An 18,121-nucleotide genomic window follows, 5' to 3' on the forward strand; every position below is an offset into this window, starting at 1 on the left:
ATTTTATGGAGGTCCAAATGGAGTTCATACCTCTTTTTGAATCAAAATGGCCGGGTTTGTACTTCATCAGGGAGGCCAAATCAAGGCCGAGTGACTTTGGACAATCGTCTAAAGTCCCTTTTAGCATAGAGGTGCACCTAGGCTGGAACCCGCGGGGTACCCGGCCTTTTTAGGGTTCTCCTGTGACCCGAACCCGGCGGGAATGGACAGGATATACCCGTGAAGCCCTGGTACATGTTCCAGGGTTACAGCGCGCCCAGAAGTGTACCCAAGACGTCTGGCGACCTGTAACCTCCTTGACCCTCTTGGACGGGACAGGGTAGTACCTGCTGGGATTGGGTAGGGGTTGCAGCACTGCAACCTCCACCCGAAGGATCTTACTTGGATCATTTTTCAAAGTCACCTGGCCTGTTTACACAAAAGTATTTATCTAATTTAAAAGAGAAAATGAATTTATGATAGAAAAACAACAACTAAGCAGTGGAACTGATTTGAGAAAACACATGATTAACAATTTTATTTTCAATACAAGGACAATTGAAGAGTATTATATATATATATATATATGAAGTGTGTTATCAAATCTTTTATGGTACTGCCATTTGAATAAAATCCAAGTATATTAAAGCCTCAGTTTTGTGGAAAAAAAAATTCAAGGGTTTCCCCTACAATTGACTAAAATACCAAAAAAAAAATCAAAGGTTTCCCCTTTTACCAAATAAGCATCCACAGGCTGAGATTCAGCTCACAAATTAAGCAAAACACAAAAAAAAAAGAAAAAAGAATACAACATGATAAAACAAGCCCACACCCTGCCACCTAACATCAGCAAGCTGATGTATCATGGCCCACCACCCATCCCTGTCTAGCAGGGTTAAAAAGTGGTGAGAGGAAGACCCCCAGCCCGTAAGCACAGGGGGGTCCACAAGTATCCCCCGCCGGACTGCGCAAATGCAACAGCGGACGGGGGTGAGGCAACCCCAGGCTGGAATTACAGCTCAAGAGTTGCCTGGGGAAACATGGATGCCAGAGTCCCCCTATTTATAGGCAATCGTCTGGTGAAGCTCCATCCCACCCATCACAGCGGACTCGCCACTCACCTTTGAACTGTTGCTTTGCCAATGCCGCCACACCGTACGACCCACCCAGCTCCCTACCCACCGTTGCACCTTGTTGTGCCCTGGCCTTGACTCCAGGTGGACCAATTCCAACAACTCCCCAAAAACATCCAAAGGTCCCTGCTCCTCCCCAGCCATTACACCATTTTGATCTTGCCTCAAAGCCCCTCCCTTTCCAACAGCCGCCACACCCACCTCCATCTGTATTGCCAAGATCCTTGACTCATCGATCAATAAAAATAACAAAACCCTCTTTGTTAACATTGGTCTAGCTAACGGCATCCTCCTCCGCACCGTGCTCGACTCTGTCAACGCCCAGCTCACCGAAACATGCACCCAGTAAAGCCCACACACTTTTTTTTTGTTGAAATACTGATTGATGTTTCTGTTACTGCTTCCTCAGCTCCCGTCCCATCAAGCTCCTGCCCGTGAAGGTGGACAGGAAGACCAGCATCATTTTGCTCTCATCCCGCACCTGGCTGAACTACACCTTCCAGAACCTGCTGAATTTTGGCCCGCTGATCTACGACGCGCTGGACAACGTGCACAGCTTCAGTGCCAAGCTGTGTCCGGAAGGCCTCATCGGCATTGTCAGCTCCTCCCTCCAGTACGTCCATCCATCCATCCCCCCCCCCCTCTCTCTCTCCTTCCTGTATTGATGTGTGTGGATGAGGGATGTAGGATACTCACAATCCCCAGACTCGGTGTGGAGGTCAAACACGACCCCATGCCCCTCGCGTACACCCCGCGCAAAATTCTGCTCAACCCAGTCACCAAACACAACATCACTGTTGAGTCCAAGCACCGCACCATGGCCCCCGACGTCCAGGTTGCCCGGTTTGCCCTCCAGGTACATCAATCCTCCCCTTGTCCCCGCCCTCGCCCCCACAAGCTTATCTTCCACAGGCCAAGCCCACATGCTCCTCCAGAAGGCGCACAAAACAGTTTACAATATTTTCGACGATCCCATTCTCGCCGCTTTCTCACGCACGCGATGGTCATTGCCGTCCTGCGCGCCCGCGCCCAAGTAGCCCGGGGAGGAGAGCCGACGCCAGTCGAGCTTGTTGCGACCCGCATGCGCATCCTCATCGGCCCCCGGGGCCCGCTTGAGTATCTCCAGCGCGTTGGCCTTTGTCGTCAAGGCCGGCCTCCTGGGCCTCCGCCTTGGCGCATCAGCCGCCGCACCCGTCCTTCTCGCCCTCCCTGGCGTGCTAGCCAGCGTGCTGGACGTCGAGGCATCCGCCTTTGTTGCCGTCGCTGCCCTCTGGATTGTCGACCGTTGATGCGCTGCTTGCCGTACGGATGATGAGCTGGAGCAACAGATAGGTCAACCCGAAGTGCTTCTCTGCCCACAAGGGCCATTCCACTATTACATACGCTGTTTCTCATGAGAATGGGTGTCAGGTGCCGAGAGAGTCCGTTATCAAGGCCAGATACAACAATGTCTTTCCATTTCCCTTACATCAATCCGACATCCACACCGTCCTCAAGTTCCTGCTTGTCTGATCACCTCACAACAGTCTCCTCAAATGGATTATTGCCAAGGTCCTGCACGACTTCAAGAAAAAAGAATACTCCCAATGTGGTTCCTACACTCCCTGTGGCCCTCTCTTGTTGTGTTTGGTGCTTGATTTTTTGAATCTTTGTTTTGCTTTTGCTGATCTATGAAATGAGTTCAACACACTTATCTGTTGTGTTTAGCTTACTTGATGGTTGTATCTCTGTCTTTCTCTCTTTAAACAAGGAGAATGAAATACAGGATTAAATAGAGATCAATTTAATAACATCATTACTTCATAGCTGAATGTGTTCAGGGGTTGTTAAGAACATATCATTTGTGTGTTGTGAATTTTGAATCAAGAGAAAAGAGTTTGCAGAAATGAACACTAGGAATTTATTCAAAAAAATTAGGGTGGACTTGTTTGAATGGAGTTTTTCCATAAAATTGATCTTATGTGTGTTGGGTGTGGACTGTGAGAGTTGTAGGAGAGTGTCAATGTTTAATGGAAGTTTGTGGTGCACCTGGTCTGACATGAATCTAGGTTGAATTATAAAGTAATTTATTTTTCCTTTGCCTTTCATTTTCATGATTTCAGTATGGCAGTATCTGTAAAATCTTTTTCTTGACACAGCCATCCATAGAACCTCCTCCTTTGACCTAAAACTTGTTTTTGATGTTTGATGATCCTTTTGCTTTGAAAGATAATTTATCAAAATAATTTAGCTTGTTTGCTATCACTGTGGAGCTGATCTTGATTGATAAATTGATTCTTGATCAAGTTTGAATTCTAAGGGAAATTTGACTGTAAAAATCACAAGACCCCCACATTGCAACTTGTGTAACCAAGTTCAAATCACCTTTTAAATTCTGAATTGCAGTGTAATATATGATGCAACTACCTGTTTGCACAGATTTGTGTCAAGTATTGAAGGGGTAATCGTAAAAAAGGGTTGGAATATATTAATCTTGGATTTGCAGCGGCGAAGCCGCCCTGGCCTCTAGTACACCAACTAAATGGGGATTTCAGATTGATAAACCCTGCAGATAGGTTCCTACATGTGTGGCTAATGCACTTTCAAAGGAATTTAAACCAACAACAGGGTACTCCAGGGCATGAGTTTTAAAACCCACCAAAAGTATTTTCATCAAAATGATCAGCTAAAATTTCTTCTGGAATTCTTTATTACATGGTTTTAACTTTTGTGAAAACTGAATTAAACTCTTGTAAGAGGGTTAAACTTCTGTAAAAAACTTCTGGAACAACAAGGTTAATAATCTGTAATACCTAGGTTAGCCATGTGAAATACCTTGGTATTAACAATGTATTGAACATGGCAATGTGTGCACATTGCCTTCCTTTTGGGGGTGGTGATGGACTGTCTGTACCATTTTGCTCACCACAACGTATGTGAAATGGAAGAAGAATTTTGGGATGAAATCAGAAAATCCTATGATAAAAATGAGAATACTTCTACCGTTATGGAAATCCTACAAAGTAAGTATAAGAACATGGATTTAATCAACTCATTGGAAGAACCCTGGGCTAAAGCATTTAAAGAAGACAGATTTTCCCTTCTTGATGGTTTACTTTACCATAGAACCAAACATACTAGTGTAGTGGTCCTGGTACAAAGAGAACACATCAATTTATTCCTTAGAGAATGCCATGATAATATCACTGCTGGAAATTTCTCTGTAGAGTGCACTACAGAGAGAGTGAAGCACATTGCATGGTGGCCAAACTTTAAGAATGAAACCAAGGATTACTGTGAATCTTGTGAAAGGTGCCAAAAAGCCAAAAAAGCTACAGTAAAGAGATATGGACTATTACAGGAAATTGAAGAACCTACTGAAAGATGGTCTGTAATTAATATGGACTAGAGGCCAAGGCGGCTTTGCTGCTGCAAGCATAGTCCCCTACCCAGATGGCTCCCTGCCTTTGGTTTTTATCTCTCTTTGACAGTGAAGAGGTTTTTTTCTTGTGGAAATACTTTGAATTAAATTTTGATGATGTGCTGAATTTATTTACACTTCAAGGATAATTAAATTTCCCAAAAAAAATACTCAAAGTTTGAGGTTGGGAAAATCATTGAAAAAAAATCACTCTGTACTGAAAAAAAATGCAAACTGAGCGTGCTCAGCCAAAAAAATAAAAATGTGTCAGACTGAGTAAAAAACAATGGGGCACATTTTTGGGGTGATTTGTTGGACGGGCCTGCACAAGTCCCGCATGGGCCCCTAACAGGCCCGTTGGGCCCATTGAAAAAGTAGTATTTGTTTGGAATTCCAATGCTCTGCTAAAATGTGAAATGGGTCAAACTGAATAAGAAAAATGGGGGTACATTTTTGGGGAGATTTTTTGGACGGGCCTGAATGAGGCCCACATGGCCCTCACAAAGCCCACTGGGCCCATTGAAACAGTAGCCTTGGTCAAGAATGCCTATGCTCAGCTAAGAAGCAAAAATGTGTCAACCCGAGTAAAAAACATGGGGCCACACTTTTGGGGAGGGCTTATTGACAGACCTGAATCAGGCCTGTCAGGGCCCACCCAAAGCTGGTTTGGCCAACCCAGAAGTAGTCTTGGTTAAGAATGCCCATATGATGTTTCAGAACAGCAACAATTGACCACTAATCAACAGAAGATATTGAAGGGCTTCTGCCATCTGTATGACATTTGTGCACTCACAGAATGTATGTCCAGGCCCTTTCCTTTTCCTTGGAACTGTTAAATATCAAACTGAAGGATTGCAATTTTATCAGACACAAAAGAAAAAGAAGACAAAACAAAAAGAACAAAAAATAAAGGAAAGTACCTGAAGGCAAACACGACAAGGAGAAGAGCACGACAAAAAAGATTTGAGGAGAGAAAAAAAACAGAATAGCAGACTAAAAAGAAAAAGGTCAACAGGAGAGCTCAGAAGTAAGGAAAGAGTTTTTGGAACATACGACCGAGAGATGTGTTTGAGGGAGAGGTGAGGGATCTTGAGGCTTTGACGAGTTTTGAAGACGAATGTGTGAAGGTCTTCGGGAGGAACAGACAGTCCGGACGGCAATGTGAATGAGGCGGTTGAGACTGTGAAGTGATGTATTAAAAAAATAAGTCGAGTGAGTTCCCCGAGGAAAGGAAGCGAGGTGAGGGAGAAGTCAAGTTTAAATATTCGGAAATGTTGAAGCTTGCAGATGAGAAGAGATTGAGTGAATCGAGTAGTTGAGATGAGCGGTTGTGAAGTTGATGATTAGCGTTTTGTTGGTTTGGACGAAAGAGGCGAGCTAGGGAGTCTGAGAGACTAGAGGAATAGGAAATGATTATGTAATGGTCGAGTGACATCCACAAGGCCAGAAAAAAATCTCAAGCTGACGCAAGGGCTTGACTCTCAACAGGAACCCTGTTGGCCCGCACGGGCCTGATGCAGGCCCATCCAAAAAGCCTCCCCAACAATGTGCCCCTAGGGTTTTTACTCAGTCTGACACATTTTATTTCTTAGCTGAGCATATGCTTTCTTAACCAAGGCTACTCTTTCAATGGGCCCAGTGGGCTTTGTGGGGGCCATGTGGGCCTCATTCAGGCCCGTCCAAAAAATCTCCCCAAAAATGTACCCCCATGTTTTTTATTCAGTTTGACCCATTTCACATTTTAGCAGAGCATCGGAATTCCAAACAAATACTAATTTTTCAATGGGCCCAACGGGCCTGTCAGTGGCCCATGCGGGCCTTGTGCAGGCCCGTCCAACAAATCACCCCAAAAATGTGCCCCATTATTTTTTACTCAGTCTGACACATTTTTTATTTTTTTGGCTGAGCATGCTCAGTTTGCATTTTTTTTCAGTACGGAGTGATTTTTTTTCAATGATTTTCCCAACCTCAAACTTTGAGTATTTTTTTTGGGAAATTTAATTATCCTTGAAGTGTTAGGGTGAGCCTACTCCAAACTTTTACTTTGTGCACTCCACTTTTTTGGCTTTGGGGGGCCAGCACTCCAAAAAAGCTGGAGTGCCTTGATTTTGTACTCCCAAAACATGGAGTCTCCAGATGGGCACTCCATGTTTGTTGGAGTACACAACTGGGTACTCCAAAATTTACCAAAATAGAACTGGGTACTCCAAAATTTACCAAAATAGGGGAGCGCAGCTAGATGCACTCCAATAAAAATGGAGTGCAAGCCCAAGCACTCCACCTTTTCAGCAAAGGATTTTGGCTTTGCACTCCAGCTGGCAAATACCAAATGGAGTGCATTGGGGTGCACTCAAGTCCTCACTGGCCATTGAGTGGAGTACAAACCCCACCTCAATGACGGGCCATGGAGTGGCATACACACACCTTGATGACCGGTCCCTGCCGGTCATCACGGGGAAAAACATCTCCTCTCAATGACCGGTCTGCGCCGGTCATCATGGGGGTAAAGCACTGTTGCACCCCGGCCATTGAGTGGGGTTTGCACTCCACATGATGACCAACAATCAGGGGAAGTACACACCCCACTTGGTGGCCGACCATTGAGTGGAGTACACTCTCTCCTCGATGGCCAGCAATCAAGCAGAGGACACACTCCACTCAATGGCCGACCACCGAGTAGAGTACACTCTCCGCTCAATGGCCAGCCATCAAGCGGTAGATCCCACCCAATGACCGGCTGTTGAGTGGCCTACTCACCCCAATCAATAGGAGACCCCACTCAATGGCCGGGGTGTAGTGTTACACCCCTCAATGTGCGGTGTGTGCCGGTCATCGAGAGGTGCTACACCCCTTGATGTCCGGTATGTACCGGTCATTGAGGGGAGGTGCTACTTCCCTCAATGGCCAGTATAGACAGGTCATAAGTCCCCTTGATGACTGGAGAGGGGTGAGTCCGCTTGATGACCGGCACACACCGGCCATTGAGAGATGTTATTCACCTTGATGACCAGTCTGGTCATCAAGAGATGTTGTTCACCTTGATGACCGGTCTGGTCATCGAGAGATGTTTTTCACCTCAATGACCGGTCTGGTCATTGAGAGATGTTTTAATCACCTCAATGACCGGGACCAGTTGTTGAGAGGTGGTGTTACTCCCCTCAATGACTGGTCCGTCATTGAGGAGTGGTGTTACTCCCCTTGATGACCGGTCCGTCATTGAGGGGTGGTGTTACTCCCCTCAATGACCGGGACCGGTCATCAAAAGGTGGCGTTACTCCCCTCGATGACCCCTGGCCCCTGGAACAAGGGGATTGTGTTAATAGGCTAGGGCTTTTTCAAGGCTGATTGCCAGGAAGATTCATGTTGTGACTACCGTTGCCTGGCCATCCAATCCGACAACGGCATTGTCTATCAACGGTTGTTTCACAAAGAACAAGGCTTGCTTGGGAAGCTGCAGGGTTTTTGTTGGGCGGAACTGGGAGGTGTGGCGTTGGCAAGGATATGGTGGCCATGACGCCGGATACGGCTGGAGTCTTCAAGGGAATCACAACTCGCCGCCTATGGATGGGCTGAGCTTGAGTATATAAAGAGGGGGAGCTGCTGTCAAATGTTCCCCCAGGGGTTCCGGTTTTGTCCTGGCCCCTCCCTGCAGGCCCCCTACTTCGCTTGGATAGGCCCCTGCTTGAGAATGAAAAATGCTGACCCTTTTTTGCTTGTTGCACTGTCAAAAGCTGGAGGGTCTATCCATGGCACACAGTGTTGGGGGGTAATCTTTTCAACAGTGGCCATCATGTGGCTGCACACCAAAACTTAGATATTTTTTGCCATGTTTTTGTGAATTTAATAAACTTGGATTTTGTTACAGGATTACCACCTGCAGGACAAGATAATTCTAATTCAGTACTAGTGGTAGCAGACAGATTTTCCAAAAGAACCAAATTTCTTCCATGTAATAAAGAGAATACAGCTTTTGATATAGCTATGTTTTTTTGGCAAAAGATAATTGCTGATGTAGGATGCCCAAGATACATTATTACAGACAGAGATCCCAAATTTACGTCAGAATTCTGGAGAGGAATTTATGACCTACTAGAGGCCAAGGCGGCTGCGCCGCTGCGGAGACCACATGCCCAGCTCCACGGCCAGCAACAGCAATTATTTTTACTCAGCAGGCCGGTCGGGTGGGGGTAGCAGGTTGACAAACCTTGGGGGTAGCTTCTCTGTTCAAAGAGACTTTTGAGGCTTTCCGGGAGGGCGGAGGGGGAGGCTGAGTGCTCACAAGCTGAATGGCAGCGCAAGACGGCGGGGAAGGTGAACTTGTAGTACAGCCGCCGCGGGCGCCCAATTTTTTCTCCAGTACGGATGACGGTCCGGGTTGAGAAGGTCTGATCGGCAGATTGGCCGGAGTCAGGAGAGTGGATACCGGCCAAGCAGGAAGCAAAGGTCCCTCCCCTTTTATAGTAAAATGTGAAGGATTTTTGCTTGTGGAGATCCTGGTGAAGTATTTTTGCTGGTTTGGAAACCATAATGTGGTGGTGGTGGTGTCAAGGTGGTGGTGGTGGTGGTGGTGATGGTGTCCACAGGTGGAACCATGCTGCGGTGCCTGGATGGTGCCACACTGGAATGCATTTGTCTTGTATGAGCATTAGAAAAAATGCATTACTATCTAGAAGGTTGTAAAGTCATAGTTGTCACTGACTGCCACAGCAAAAACCCTTATGAATATGAAGACACCTAACCATCACATGCTCAGAAGGCAGATTGCAATACAGCAATACTGGAGACATATGACCATAACCCATAAAGCAGGAGCCAAGCACACTAATGCTGACGGACTGAGTAGATGGGCTCTACCTAATAGGGTGTTTCAAAGTTGGACAGAAGCAACTTGTATGCACTTTTGCAAGTCAGTGTTCAAGTGCATTCTTGAACATGGAGTTGCAAAAGTGCATGCAAGTCACATTGTAATACACCCCCCAAACCTGCTTGAATGTTTCTTTGAATTTTGGTGTTCAAGACAAGCCTTTAACACCAACTTGCAAAAGCATGCATGGTCAAATTTGCCTGCTGCTATGCTGCCAGTAAAACCACAAGAAACATTTACGGGTTAATTTCAATGGGAGGCGAGATGTATAATATTGAGAAATTGAATTGGTAGTATCTGCAGGTCGAAAGGACCAAGATAACTTTTGAGTATCACAGATATACCTATTGGATACAATCCAGAAAGCTGGAGAGAATATTCCGATCTGTCTTGAGATCGATCCGAGTGGATTTAATTTTGAGCGATCGACGGGTTCAGAGGAAGGGGTAAGAGAGGGAATGTTAGGTTGATTGACATCACGGACGAGGAGGTCAGCGCTCATAAGCTTAAGACGAAAGAGAGCGGCCGATGAGTCATGCTGAATTTTTTTAGCGGATGAGGTGACATTAGCGAGGAGACGGGAGCGAGGAGTGGGTTGATGAGCGCGTAGGATAGCATTGGCGAGGTCGAGTTTAGCGGGAAGATGGCCGGAGCAAATGGAGAGAACGAGACGCTGCTCGAGTTCATCCATCGGCCATCCGAAAACCTCTGACGCTTTCGAGAGCTGCGCCGATGAGAACGAGCCAAAGTATTGTCCAATCGCCCGTTCCTGAATCATCATCATTAAGCGCTCCGTCTGCTCGGCCAGATACAAATCACCTTGGTACAGTGGCTTATTTATTGATTCAAATTATCAGTTTCCTCCGTCTCCCCTCTCGACGAATGTGGAAAGAGTAAGGAAATGGACTAACCAGAGAGGCTTTCAAATACTCAAACACGCCGCGCTACTTATTTTCTCTGAACAAGTTCAAGATCCGTCTCAACTGGGGCTCGCTGTCGAGCATCGACCTGAACTCGAGGTTATCGATCAGACGGTCTTTCAACTGCTGTCGATCGAAATGAGCCAAGCCACAGAGGGTCGTACAGATCGCTATGTCGGTCGCCGTCGCCAGCTACACACACAAATATATACTTAGTCTTAGCTTCCTGCTCTCCACTGAAAATCGGGTTCTGAGCTTTCACGTCCTTACCAGTTCTCCACCAGTGCTCTCTCCGGCATCTTTTCCTACCTTGAGAAAGTAGCTCGTCGCTCTCCCAAAGTCTCCCTGGGCAAGCGATGTGAGTGCATTGACAACATTAACTCTGTCGGACCATCGTTGTAAATTTTAGGATGATACAAAGTGCACCTGAGATGACAATGTTTGAATCCTGTAAGAACAATGACGACGACTTCTCCGACAAGACAGCAACACACCTGAGATGACAATGTTTGAATCCTGTAAGAACAATGACGACGACTTCTCCGACAAGACAGCAACACACCTGCGATGACGCAGGGATTATTTGATTTGAGTTTTGTTTTTGGTGATTATGAGGGACGCGCGCAAGAGGTTTTTATGTTAGTCTCTTCCTCACGAGTATGATGATGTAAACGCGTGATTTTATTGTAAAGCATGAAATAAAGAAAAGAATAAAACAATCATAAACTATAACAAAAATAGCGAACCTGAGATGACAATGTTTGAATCCTGTAAGAACAATGACGACGACTTCTCCGACAAGACAGCAACACACCTAGAAAAACAATAATGTAGGAAAAAGAACAAAGATAGACGAAAATAAGTGATTGATTAGATTGGTATTATATATACATTTATAAGATAGAAAAGATGTGAAATAGCATACCTGCAATGACGCAGGGATTATTTGATTTGAGTTTTGTTTTTGGTGATTATGAGGGACGCGCGCAAGAGGTTTTTATGTCTAGATTTAACGGAAAGGATAGGAGGATAAACAAAGGATGGGAGAAAGAAAAAGGGGTGGATAAAGTTCGGATTAGTTTTGATTTGTTTGATGTGCGGATAACGTTAGTGATTGTTGATGTGCTTACTAGTCTCTTCCTCACGAGTATGATGATGTAAACGCGTGAGGAAAAGACCAGCAAGGTTGTGTGCGTATGAGTCGTTTTTGATGTGGAGTGAAAATCGAGGTTAGGTTTGCGACCGGTACTTTTTCTTGGATGCTAGTGAGAATTGGATGACTCGCTTTGATAGTTGCTGTGTATTCATAATGAGGTGTGGGGCTTATTCATAATCTAACAATCGTTGGATATCTTTCTCGGTTCTGGATAAACAAAGCATCAAAATGAACACAAGAGGCAATCACTGCTTAATTTTGAGGAGGAAGCACTCACGGGTCACGGGAATCAATGCCTACGGTGGATGTAGATCCACTAGTCTTAGTTTTTGCGGCCTTGAGCTCCAAGGTTCCGATGAGGGTGTCAAGAGCACCCTGGGCCTTAGCCGCATGACTCTGAGCCAGCTTGAAGTTTTCAGCGTCGAGTGCCAGGTTGAGGGAGGCGAGGGAGAGTTCGGCAGCATGTAATGCGGTCGTGGCGTGTTCTCTAGCCTTCGAGAACACTCGATGAGCGCTCCCAACGTCACCCACTTTGCGGTAATGGGCACCCAGCGCTTGGTAACTGGACTGGAATTCGATTCAGGGCGCGTTTTAAATGGAGTGATCAACAAAATCAATCATAATCAACAGATACGAAAGACTCACCCGGATCCCATCCTTAATACAATTAGTCGTATTGTGTTTCAGGTTGTTCTCAAGTCTTGCAAGCGTGTGATTGATCTCGTCCTGGGTACTATTGATCCAGTCCTCGTTTGCGGTCAACAGGGGAAGATTGTTTGCCAAGGCAAGCTTATTGTGCGCGGCTAGGGTCTCCTTATACAGTGAGATATCCCAGGTGGATTGAACAATCGCCTCCAGCGCCAGTTCGTATGCGCTCAGAGAAATCGGCGAGCATAATTGACCTAAGAACCAGAGCCGATTGATTGCTTGTCGACCTGGACGCACCCATGTTTTTTCAATTATATCAAGTGCTCGTCAGTTCAGCCGTTCTACAAATAGATCCTTTCTTTGAAAAATATTTTGCTGAGCCACATGTGAAGAAGACCTGAGAGCGAGTTCGAGAGTTGAAGGGCTGAGCTGGTACGGGCGATGGCTGGAGGTTAAGCCACATCAATGCCCGATGACACGCCTGCCTGGAATGTCGTGACAACGGTATTGCGATGGTTTTGCCCCGGGGGTGGCTTTGCATGGTGACTGTAGAGAAGGGGTTGCACCTGGGGGAAATATGGGTATGTACATAGAGCGTTGTGAAGTGGGCTTGGGGAGGTTGGCAAGCCCGTGGTGATATGATGGTGGCGGTGGCGGTTCTGGAGTAAAATGCCAAGGTGGTTGATTGGACAAATGGCTTGTTTGCCGCGTTTGAGGTGGCTGTAGACAACAGTTGGCATGGGGGCAGGTGCGTCTGCGAATCAGAGGGGAAATGCCCATTGTGCCTCGAACTTAGCTACAGCCAAAACCAAAAAGCTTGCAGGTCCGGCAGCCTGAAAATCCGACCAACAAAATTTTCCATTTAAGCCACCTCCCCTGTATCCTTCCAAAAATTCTCATCTTCGCACTCCTTCCCTCTCTCCATCTCTCCCATACCCCCTACCCCCTCCCCATCAAAAATGCCCCCCGACTCTCCTCGCCCCCCCCGCTCATCCGGACCCACCCACAGCCCAGCCGCCGGAAACGCCCACCAGCCAGCCGGAACCATCCACCCGCCAGCCCAACCGGAACCCAAACCGCCTCACATCCGCCGATACCGATACCGGTGAGTACCTCACCACCCCCTCCCTTCCCTCCATGCCTTCCCCCCCTCTTCCCTGCTCTCCATTCACCCGGACAGCTGACCCAATCATTTTTTCTTCTTCCCCCCAGTCGGTACCATCCGCCAAACAGCCCATTCAGATCCCCGACTCCAAAAATCACCTTTTCCGATACCGGTGAGTGTTTCTCCCTTCCCGCCCCTCTTACCTGCCGTCCAATCACCTCGAGAGCTGATTGGATTGATCCCCCCCCTCCGAGATTTAGAAATCCCCATCTTCCTTCTTGTCACCCACTGGTCCCTGGCCAGCTGCACAGTTGCAACCATGGTATGTACATACCTTTGCTTCCATCATACTTTACCCTGCACATTTGGGCAACAGCTGAAGGTTTTTTTGTGTATTTGGCATCAGTCCAACGAAAAAGAAGTAACCGACAAATTCTTTACGCTCACCAGCCGGATGGATCCGCTGCCCTTCGCCAATGCGCATGGCGAGCCACAAGAGTCGTACCTCGGACCCAGTCAGCCCCCAGACTCTCAGGCCGATGCCTGCAAGATGTTTTATGAACAGTCAATCCCAAACCGAGACGATCCCGAGAGCATAGGTCCCAGTCCCAACACGACCCGCCGCGCCCCTCTCCGCCAGGCAGCTGCGGCTCCAGTATCGGACTCCAGACGTCCGCCGGCCCCGCGGATCATCAACCTCAATCACCACGTGTACCAGTTGTCCGCGGCAGGCCAGATTGCCCAAGTTAATCCTTGCAACACGACCGCGGCCAGTGCAAAACCTTGGGAGCAGGTGGTCAGCAATGACAAGGCGGTCTTGAAGACAATCCTGCAGCACATGACTTGGCCCAAATTCATCAAGGACTGTATCGACGGACTCGACAAGATAGTCCCGCTCCTGGGGGCTCATCTCTGTCAGATGGAGAAGGAGAAGCTACTCAAGTGGCAGTTCATCATACCAAAAAACGAGAAATTCGCAAAGGGTAAAAACGTTATGGTCTCCTCTGCAGCCCTATTGGCGGAGTTCGTCGAGCAAGCGCTGGCCAGCCCGACCGCCCAACTGACAATCAAGGTGGTCATGCAGGACCCACAGAAAAAAGCGAAGGCTGAACAGGCGGTGAGTGCTGCAGTTTCATTTCCCATTGACGCCGGTGGGTGGCTAACGTGCCTGTCTCCTCAGGCAAGGGCCCAGCAGGACGCTCTGGCGATGAGTTATGGCCCTGATGACACGCGATTGGCCCTGGAACGCTCCCAGGCTCGGGTGGCGGTCAATGTAAGACATTTTTCGTGGATGTGGAGCCTCAGGTGCTCGGTTAGGCCATACTGACCAGGTAGATCGTCCCTCCCATCCGACAGCCGCTCGCCGCTCGCCGATGTCAATGAACAAGAGCGCATCCGGATCGCGGCCGATCTCCATGTGTACATCACTGGGAAGTACGGCGTGAACACCAAGTCGATGAGAATCAAAGACCTGAAAAACCCAGGCGCCTCAATCCGCGTGACTCGTGAAGGGTTAACAAAGTGGAGTCGCTGTATGCTTCATAAAATCCCCGGGATAGACCAGGACAACCCCCCCGACATCCCTGAATTCACGAAAGATAAGCGTCCCGTGTTCACCCTCGCCGAGCTGGCGGTTAAACAAGACGCGCGCCTCAGTAAGCACAAGTCTGCTGCCTCCCCTTCGAAATCGCAAGCTGCCCGGGCGTCGGAAACCCCAGGCCAGGCGACGTCTCACTCAAATTCGGCCGCCCATCCTGGGACCCCCGCCGAATCGTTATCATCCAGGAAGGTGTCAGCGTTGTCTGCTCCGGCCGCGGGGCCGAAAACCGAGAAGGCAGGCCTAGTGTTTACTCCAGTGCGAGTCTCGTCCGCAGGCCGTGTCCTCCCCGGCCGTTGGGTCCCTGCCTCGGAGTCTAAGTCGGCGGCGAGCGCGCCTTCTCCTGGCGCTCAATTGCTAACTGGCGCAGGTTCCCTTGCACGTGCGGAGTCCCCGGCGAAGCGGTCCCTTGGGGCAAGCGCGGGGCCTGCCCTCTGGTATGACTTGACCGGTTTCGAGGACCTTGGGGGCTATCCTGAGGATTGGGAGACGACCAGTTCGGAATCCGAGTACCCTGCTGCAGTCTCGGCCACCCATTCAGTCCCATCAAATCCTTCTACCCGTCAAACTCGTGACGCGAGCTCAGATGTAGAAGTCATGCAACCCTCAGATATCAACTCTGGGATCCATCGGTCACCCGCTCGCAAGATGCCTCGCAGCCCCGCCGCGGAAGGTATAGCGCAGACCGTGAGTCGGCTCAACTTTGGGCGAGACCGTTCGCCGCCAAGGTTCGCACGCAGCCGCAAGGTCCCGACGCCCAGATCGCCATTGGCTAGTTCTTGGATCAGCATGACGACCCCGAGCTCCCATCTGCGAATGAATGAAGCCGGCAGACGTTTAGAGTTGGAGGAATTCCTCCAAATGTGCAACGTCCCGAATGACGACCCACTCCCGCGGGGCTTAATCAAGCTGCACCACATCGGTCGCTGGGATTTTTTCCTGGACACCTCTACGATCGCCCTAGCCAAGCTCAACTTTCCCGCACCCCTGGCGTCCCAATTGATGAAGGGGGCCAGATGGTTGATCCCCACTCACACACTGCCCGCTCATGACGCTGTGACCCCACGCGCAATCCCCCAGGACCAAGTCAACGTGGGCACTCCAAGCGCCCTGGACCAGGTCAGCGGGGCCACTCCCGGCACTCACGCACTCCCGGGGGCCCAGGACCGCGCTGGGACAACCGCGACGGCTGTCTCTGGCCCGCAATCCACCGCTGGCGGCCAACCTGCGGCCTTCTGCCACCCCACCTCTTCAACCACGCCGTCAGCCGAGGAATCCTTCAGAAAAGCGGCTGCGGAGGATGACATGACCAACGATTTGTCAGACAACTCCGATGAAGAGTCTGAGCCCTCGCCTTTGGCTGTGTTGCTCTCCAAGGTCGCACCCACTCAGGAGATCTGAGCGAATTTCCAGGCAAATCGGCGCGATTGCCGTGGTAAGTAGCACCATGCGTGCAATATCTTCTTTCACATACTTCCTAATATGGCACTTGGTCCCTAGTTGTATCTCACTCGAGTTAGGCCCAGATCCTATATGCAATTCATCATAAAGTTCTGGTTGACTCATGCAATTAATTGCTCACCAGATAGAGCCTAATAACCCATGTCCAAAAATCAAGGTCTCGTAGATTTAACTGCGAGATCCATCCACTGAGTGATTCAGATTCCGGCTAAGTCCCCTCACTGTGGAGCCGCAGGGTCGTAGATTCAACTGCGAGATCCACTGAGTGATTCAAATTCCGGCTAAGTCCCCGCACTGTGGAGCCGCAGTGCGGGGACTTAGCTGCGAGATCCACTGAGGGATTCAAATTCCGGCTAAGTCCCCGCACTGTGGAGCCGCACGCCCAACAAATTCCGGCTAAGTCCCCGCACTGTGGAGCCGCACGCCCAAAATTCCGGCTAAGTCCCCGCACTGCTGCGAGATCCACTGAGGGATTCAAATTCCGGCTAAGTCCCCGCACTGTGGAGCCGCACGCCCAAGCCTACGGAAAATTCACAAAGTCCCCATGCGTAGATTGCACGCTCATGGAGGCCTGCTCAACTGTCATCTGACTCCGTGCGCCCACGAAATAATGTATATTGTTATTGTATTTATATCTATGGAGGGTAACATAGAGTGAAAACTCTATCATAGACACACATGAGGGACCCAGCGCGTGCTGTCAACATACAAAATAGGAGGAGGTGTAACACTATGAAATCATAGTGGAGGGAGGATGAAATCATATAGTGGAGGGAGGATGAAATCATGTAGTGGAGGGAGGAGCCACCAGGAAGTACCTGAGTTCAATCCCCGCCTGAGTAACCAGTTCCCAAGAAGATTCTTCTCATCACATCCGGCGTGACAATCGTGGGCAAAAACTCCTTGATTATCTCCGCATCCGCGCGGGTTCCAGTGAGAATCTGCGCTCGCTTCAATTGCGACTTGAGGACGGAGAATACCTTTTCGATTGGGTTGTAGTCGGGAGAGTAGGTTGGAAGGTACATGAGTAATACCCCTGCATCTGCACAAATCTGCGCAACCCGACCGCCGTGGTGGATCCGAGCATTATCCATCACCAGGATGCTGTTTCGACCCGGGAACGGATTCATTGCAGGCATCTGGGGGTACATACCAGAGTCAGGCTATTTGGACCGAAGAAACCGAGCTGAGGGATAAGGAAGTTGGACTTGCCAGTACAGTCTCAATGAAATATTCCATGTCCAGGCGGCACATGGATCCCACCTGGGCTATGGTCCCAAGCAGACCGTCCAACGATACCCCGGGCATTACAGTGACTCGGTTGGCTCGAAGCGCCTTTGGGATCCTAGTTGTGCGGCGGCCTTGCAGTGCCCACGCAGTGTCGCGAGCATGCGTTCCAAGCAAAACCCCACATTCGTCTGGAGGAGTAAGACCAATTTAGACCTCAAACACATCTCACAAACCACCGAACCAGCGCGGACTCACCTAGAAACACCAAATACTCCGCAGGGAAATGGCCAATGCGGTCAGTGAATCGGAATCGAGCCGCCTCGTCTTGATTGGTGTTATAGGTTTGGGCCACCTTTTTGGTTAAGAGGAGCCGGGTTCTCAACTCCGCCGAAATGGTGCTGAGCGGATGGCGAGTGCCGGTAATCGCCTGGATGTGACTCTGAATTTCATCCAAGTATAGCGTCGGCTCAGCCTTGAGTGCCGTCAATACGAACTTGGCCTCCTCACAAGAAAATGCTAACGGGCGGCCACGCTCCAGATAGAGGGCCGGATCTCTAACAACATTCCTGGTGCGGCGGTATAAATCGTTCCAACGGGTGAGGGAGTCAGGCGAAACGTTGTAGCCGAT

General features: G+C 49.0%; 4 protein-coding genes across 4 annotated transcripts; 2 read left to right on the forward strand and 2 right to left on the reverse strand.

The window, feature by feature from the left end:
• Nucleotides 1–1,448: 1,448 nt before the first annotated feature.
• PtA15_4A329 (uncharacterized protein) lies at nt 1,449–2,401 on the forward strand (the record flags this gene model as incomplete). The annotated part of the gene is made up of 4 exons (XM_053168202.1): nt 1,449–1,457; nt 1,538–1,708; nt 1,831–1,968; nt 2,150–2,401. 4 exons carry the CDS (start codon nt 1,449–1,451, stop codon nt 2,399–2,401), a joined length of 570 nt encoding a protein of 189 aa, XP_053019435.1.
• A 7,307-nt stretch (nt 2,402–9,708) lies between these two features.
• On the reverse strand, nt 9,709–10,154 carry PtA15_4A330 (uncharacterized protein; the record flags this gene model as incomplete). The annotated part of the gene is made up of 2 exons (XM_053168204.1): nt 9,709–9,720; nt 9,807–10,154. 2 exons carry the CDS (start codon nt 10,152–10,154, stop codon nt 9,709–9,711), a joined length of 360 nt encoding a protein of 119 aa, XP_053019436.1.
• Nucleotides 10,155–10,320: 166 nt separating this feature from the next.
• PtA15_4A331 (uncharacterized protein) lies at nt 10,321–12,641 on the reverse strand (the record flags this gene model as incomplete). Its single annotated transcript, XM_053168205.1, has 5 exons — nt 10,321–10,488; nt 10,567–10,678; nt 11,730–12,019; nt 12,098–12,387; nt 12,485–12,641. The coding sequence occupies 5 exons, from the start codon at nt 12,639–12,641 to the stop codon at nt 10,321–10,323; spliced, it is 1,017 nt and encodes a 338-aa protein (XP_053019437.1).
• An 883-nt stretch (nt 12,642–13,524) lies between these two features.
• Nucleotides 13,525–16,203, forward strand: PtA15_4A332 (uncharacterized protein; the record flags this gene model as incomplete). Its single annotated transcript, XM_053168206.1, has 3 exons — nt 13,525–13,527; nt 14,929–15,342; nt 15,883–16,203. The coding sequence occupies 3 exons, from the start codon at nt 13,525–13,527 to the stop codon at nt 16,201–16,203; spliced, it is 738 nt and encodes a 245-aa protein (XP_053019438.1).
• Between the last annotated feature and the right edge of the window lie 1,918 nt (nt 16,204–18,121).

The sequence above is a fragment of the Puccinia triticina genome, chromosome 4A (assembly GCF_026914185.1).
Source record: "Puccinia triticina chromosome 4A, complete sequence".
In the NCBI taxonomy this organism is placed as follows: domain Eukaryota; kingdom Fungi; phylum Basidiomycota; class Pucciniomycetes; order Pucciniales; family Pucciniaceae; genus Puccinia; species Puccinia triticina.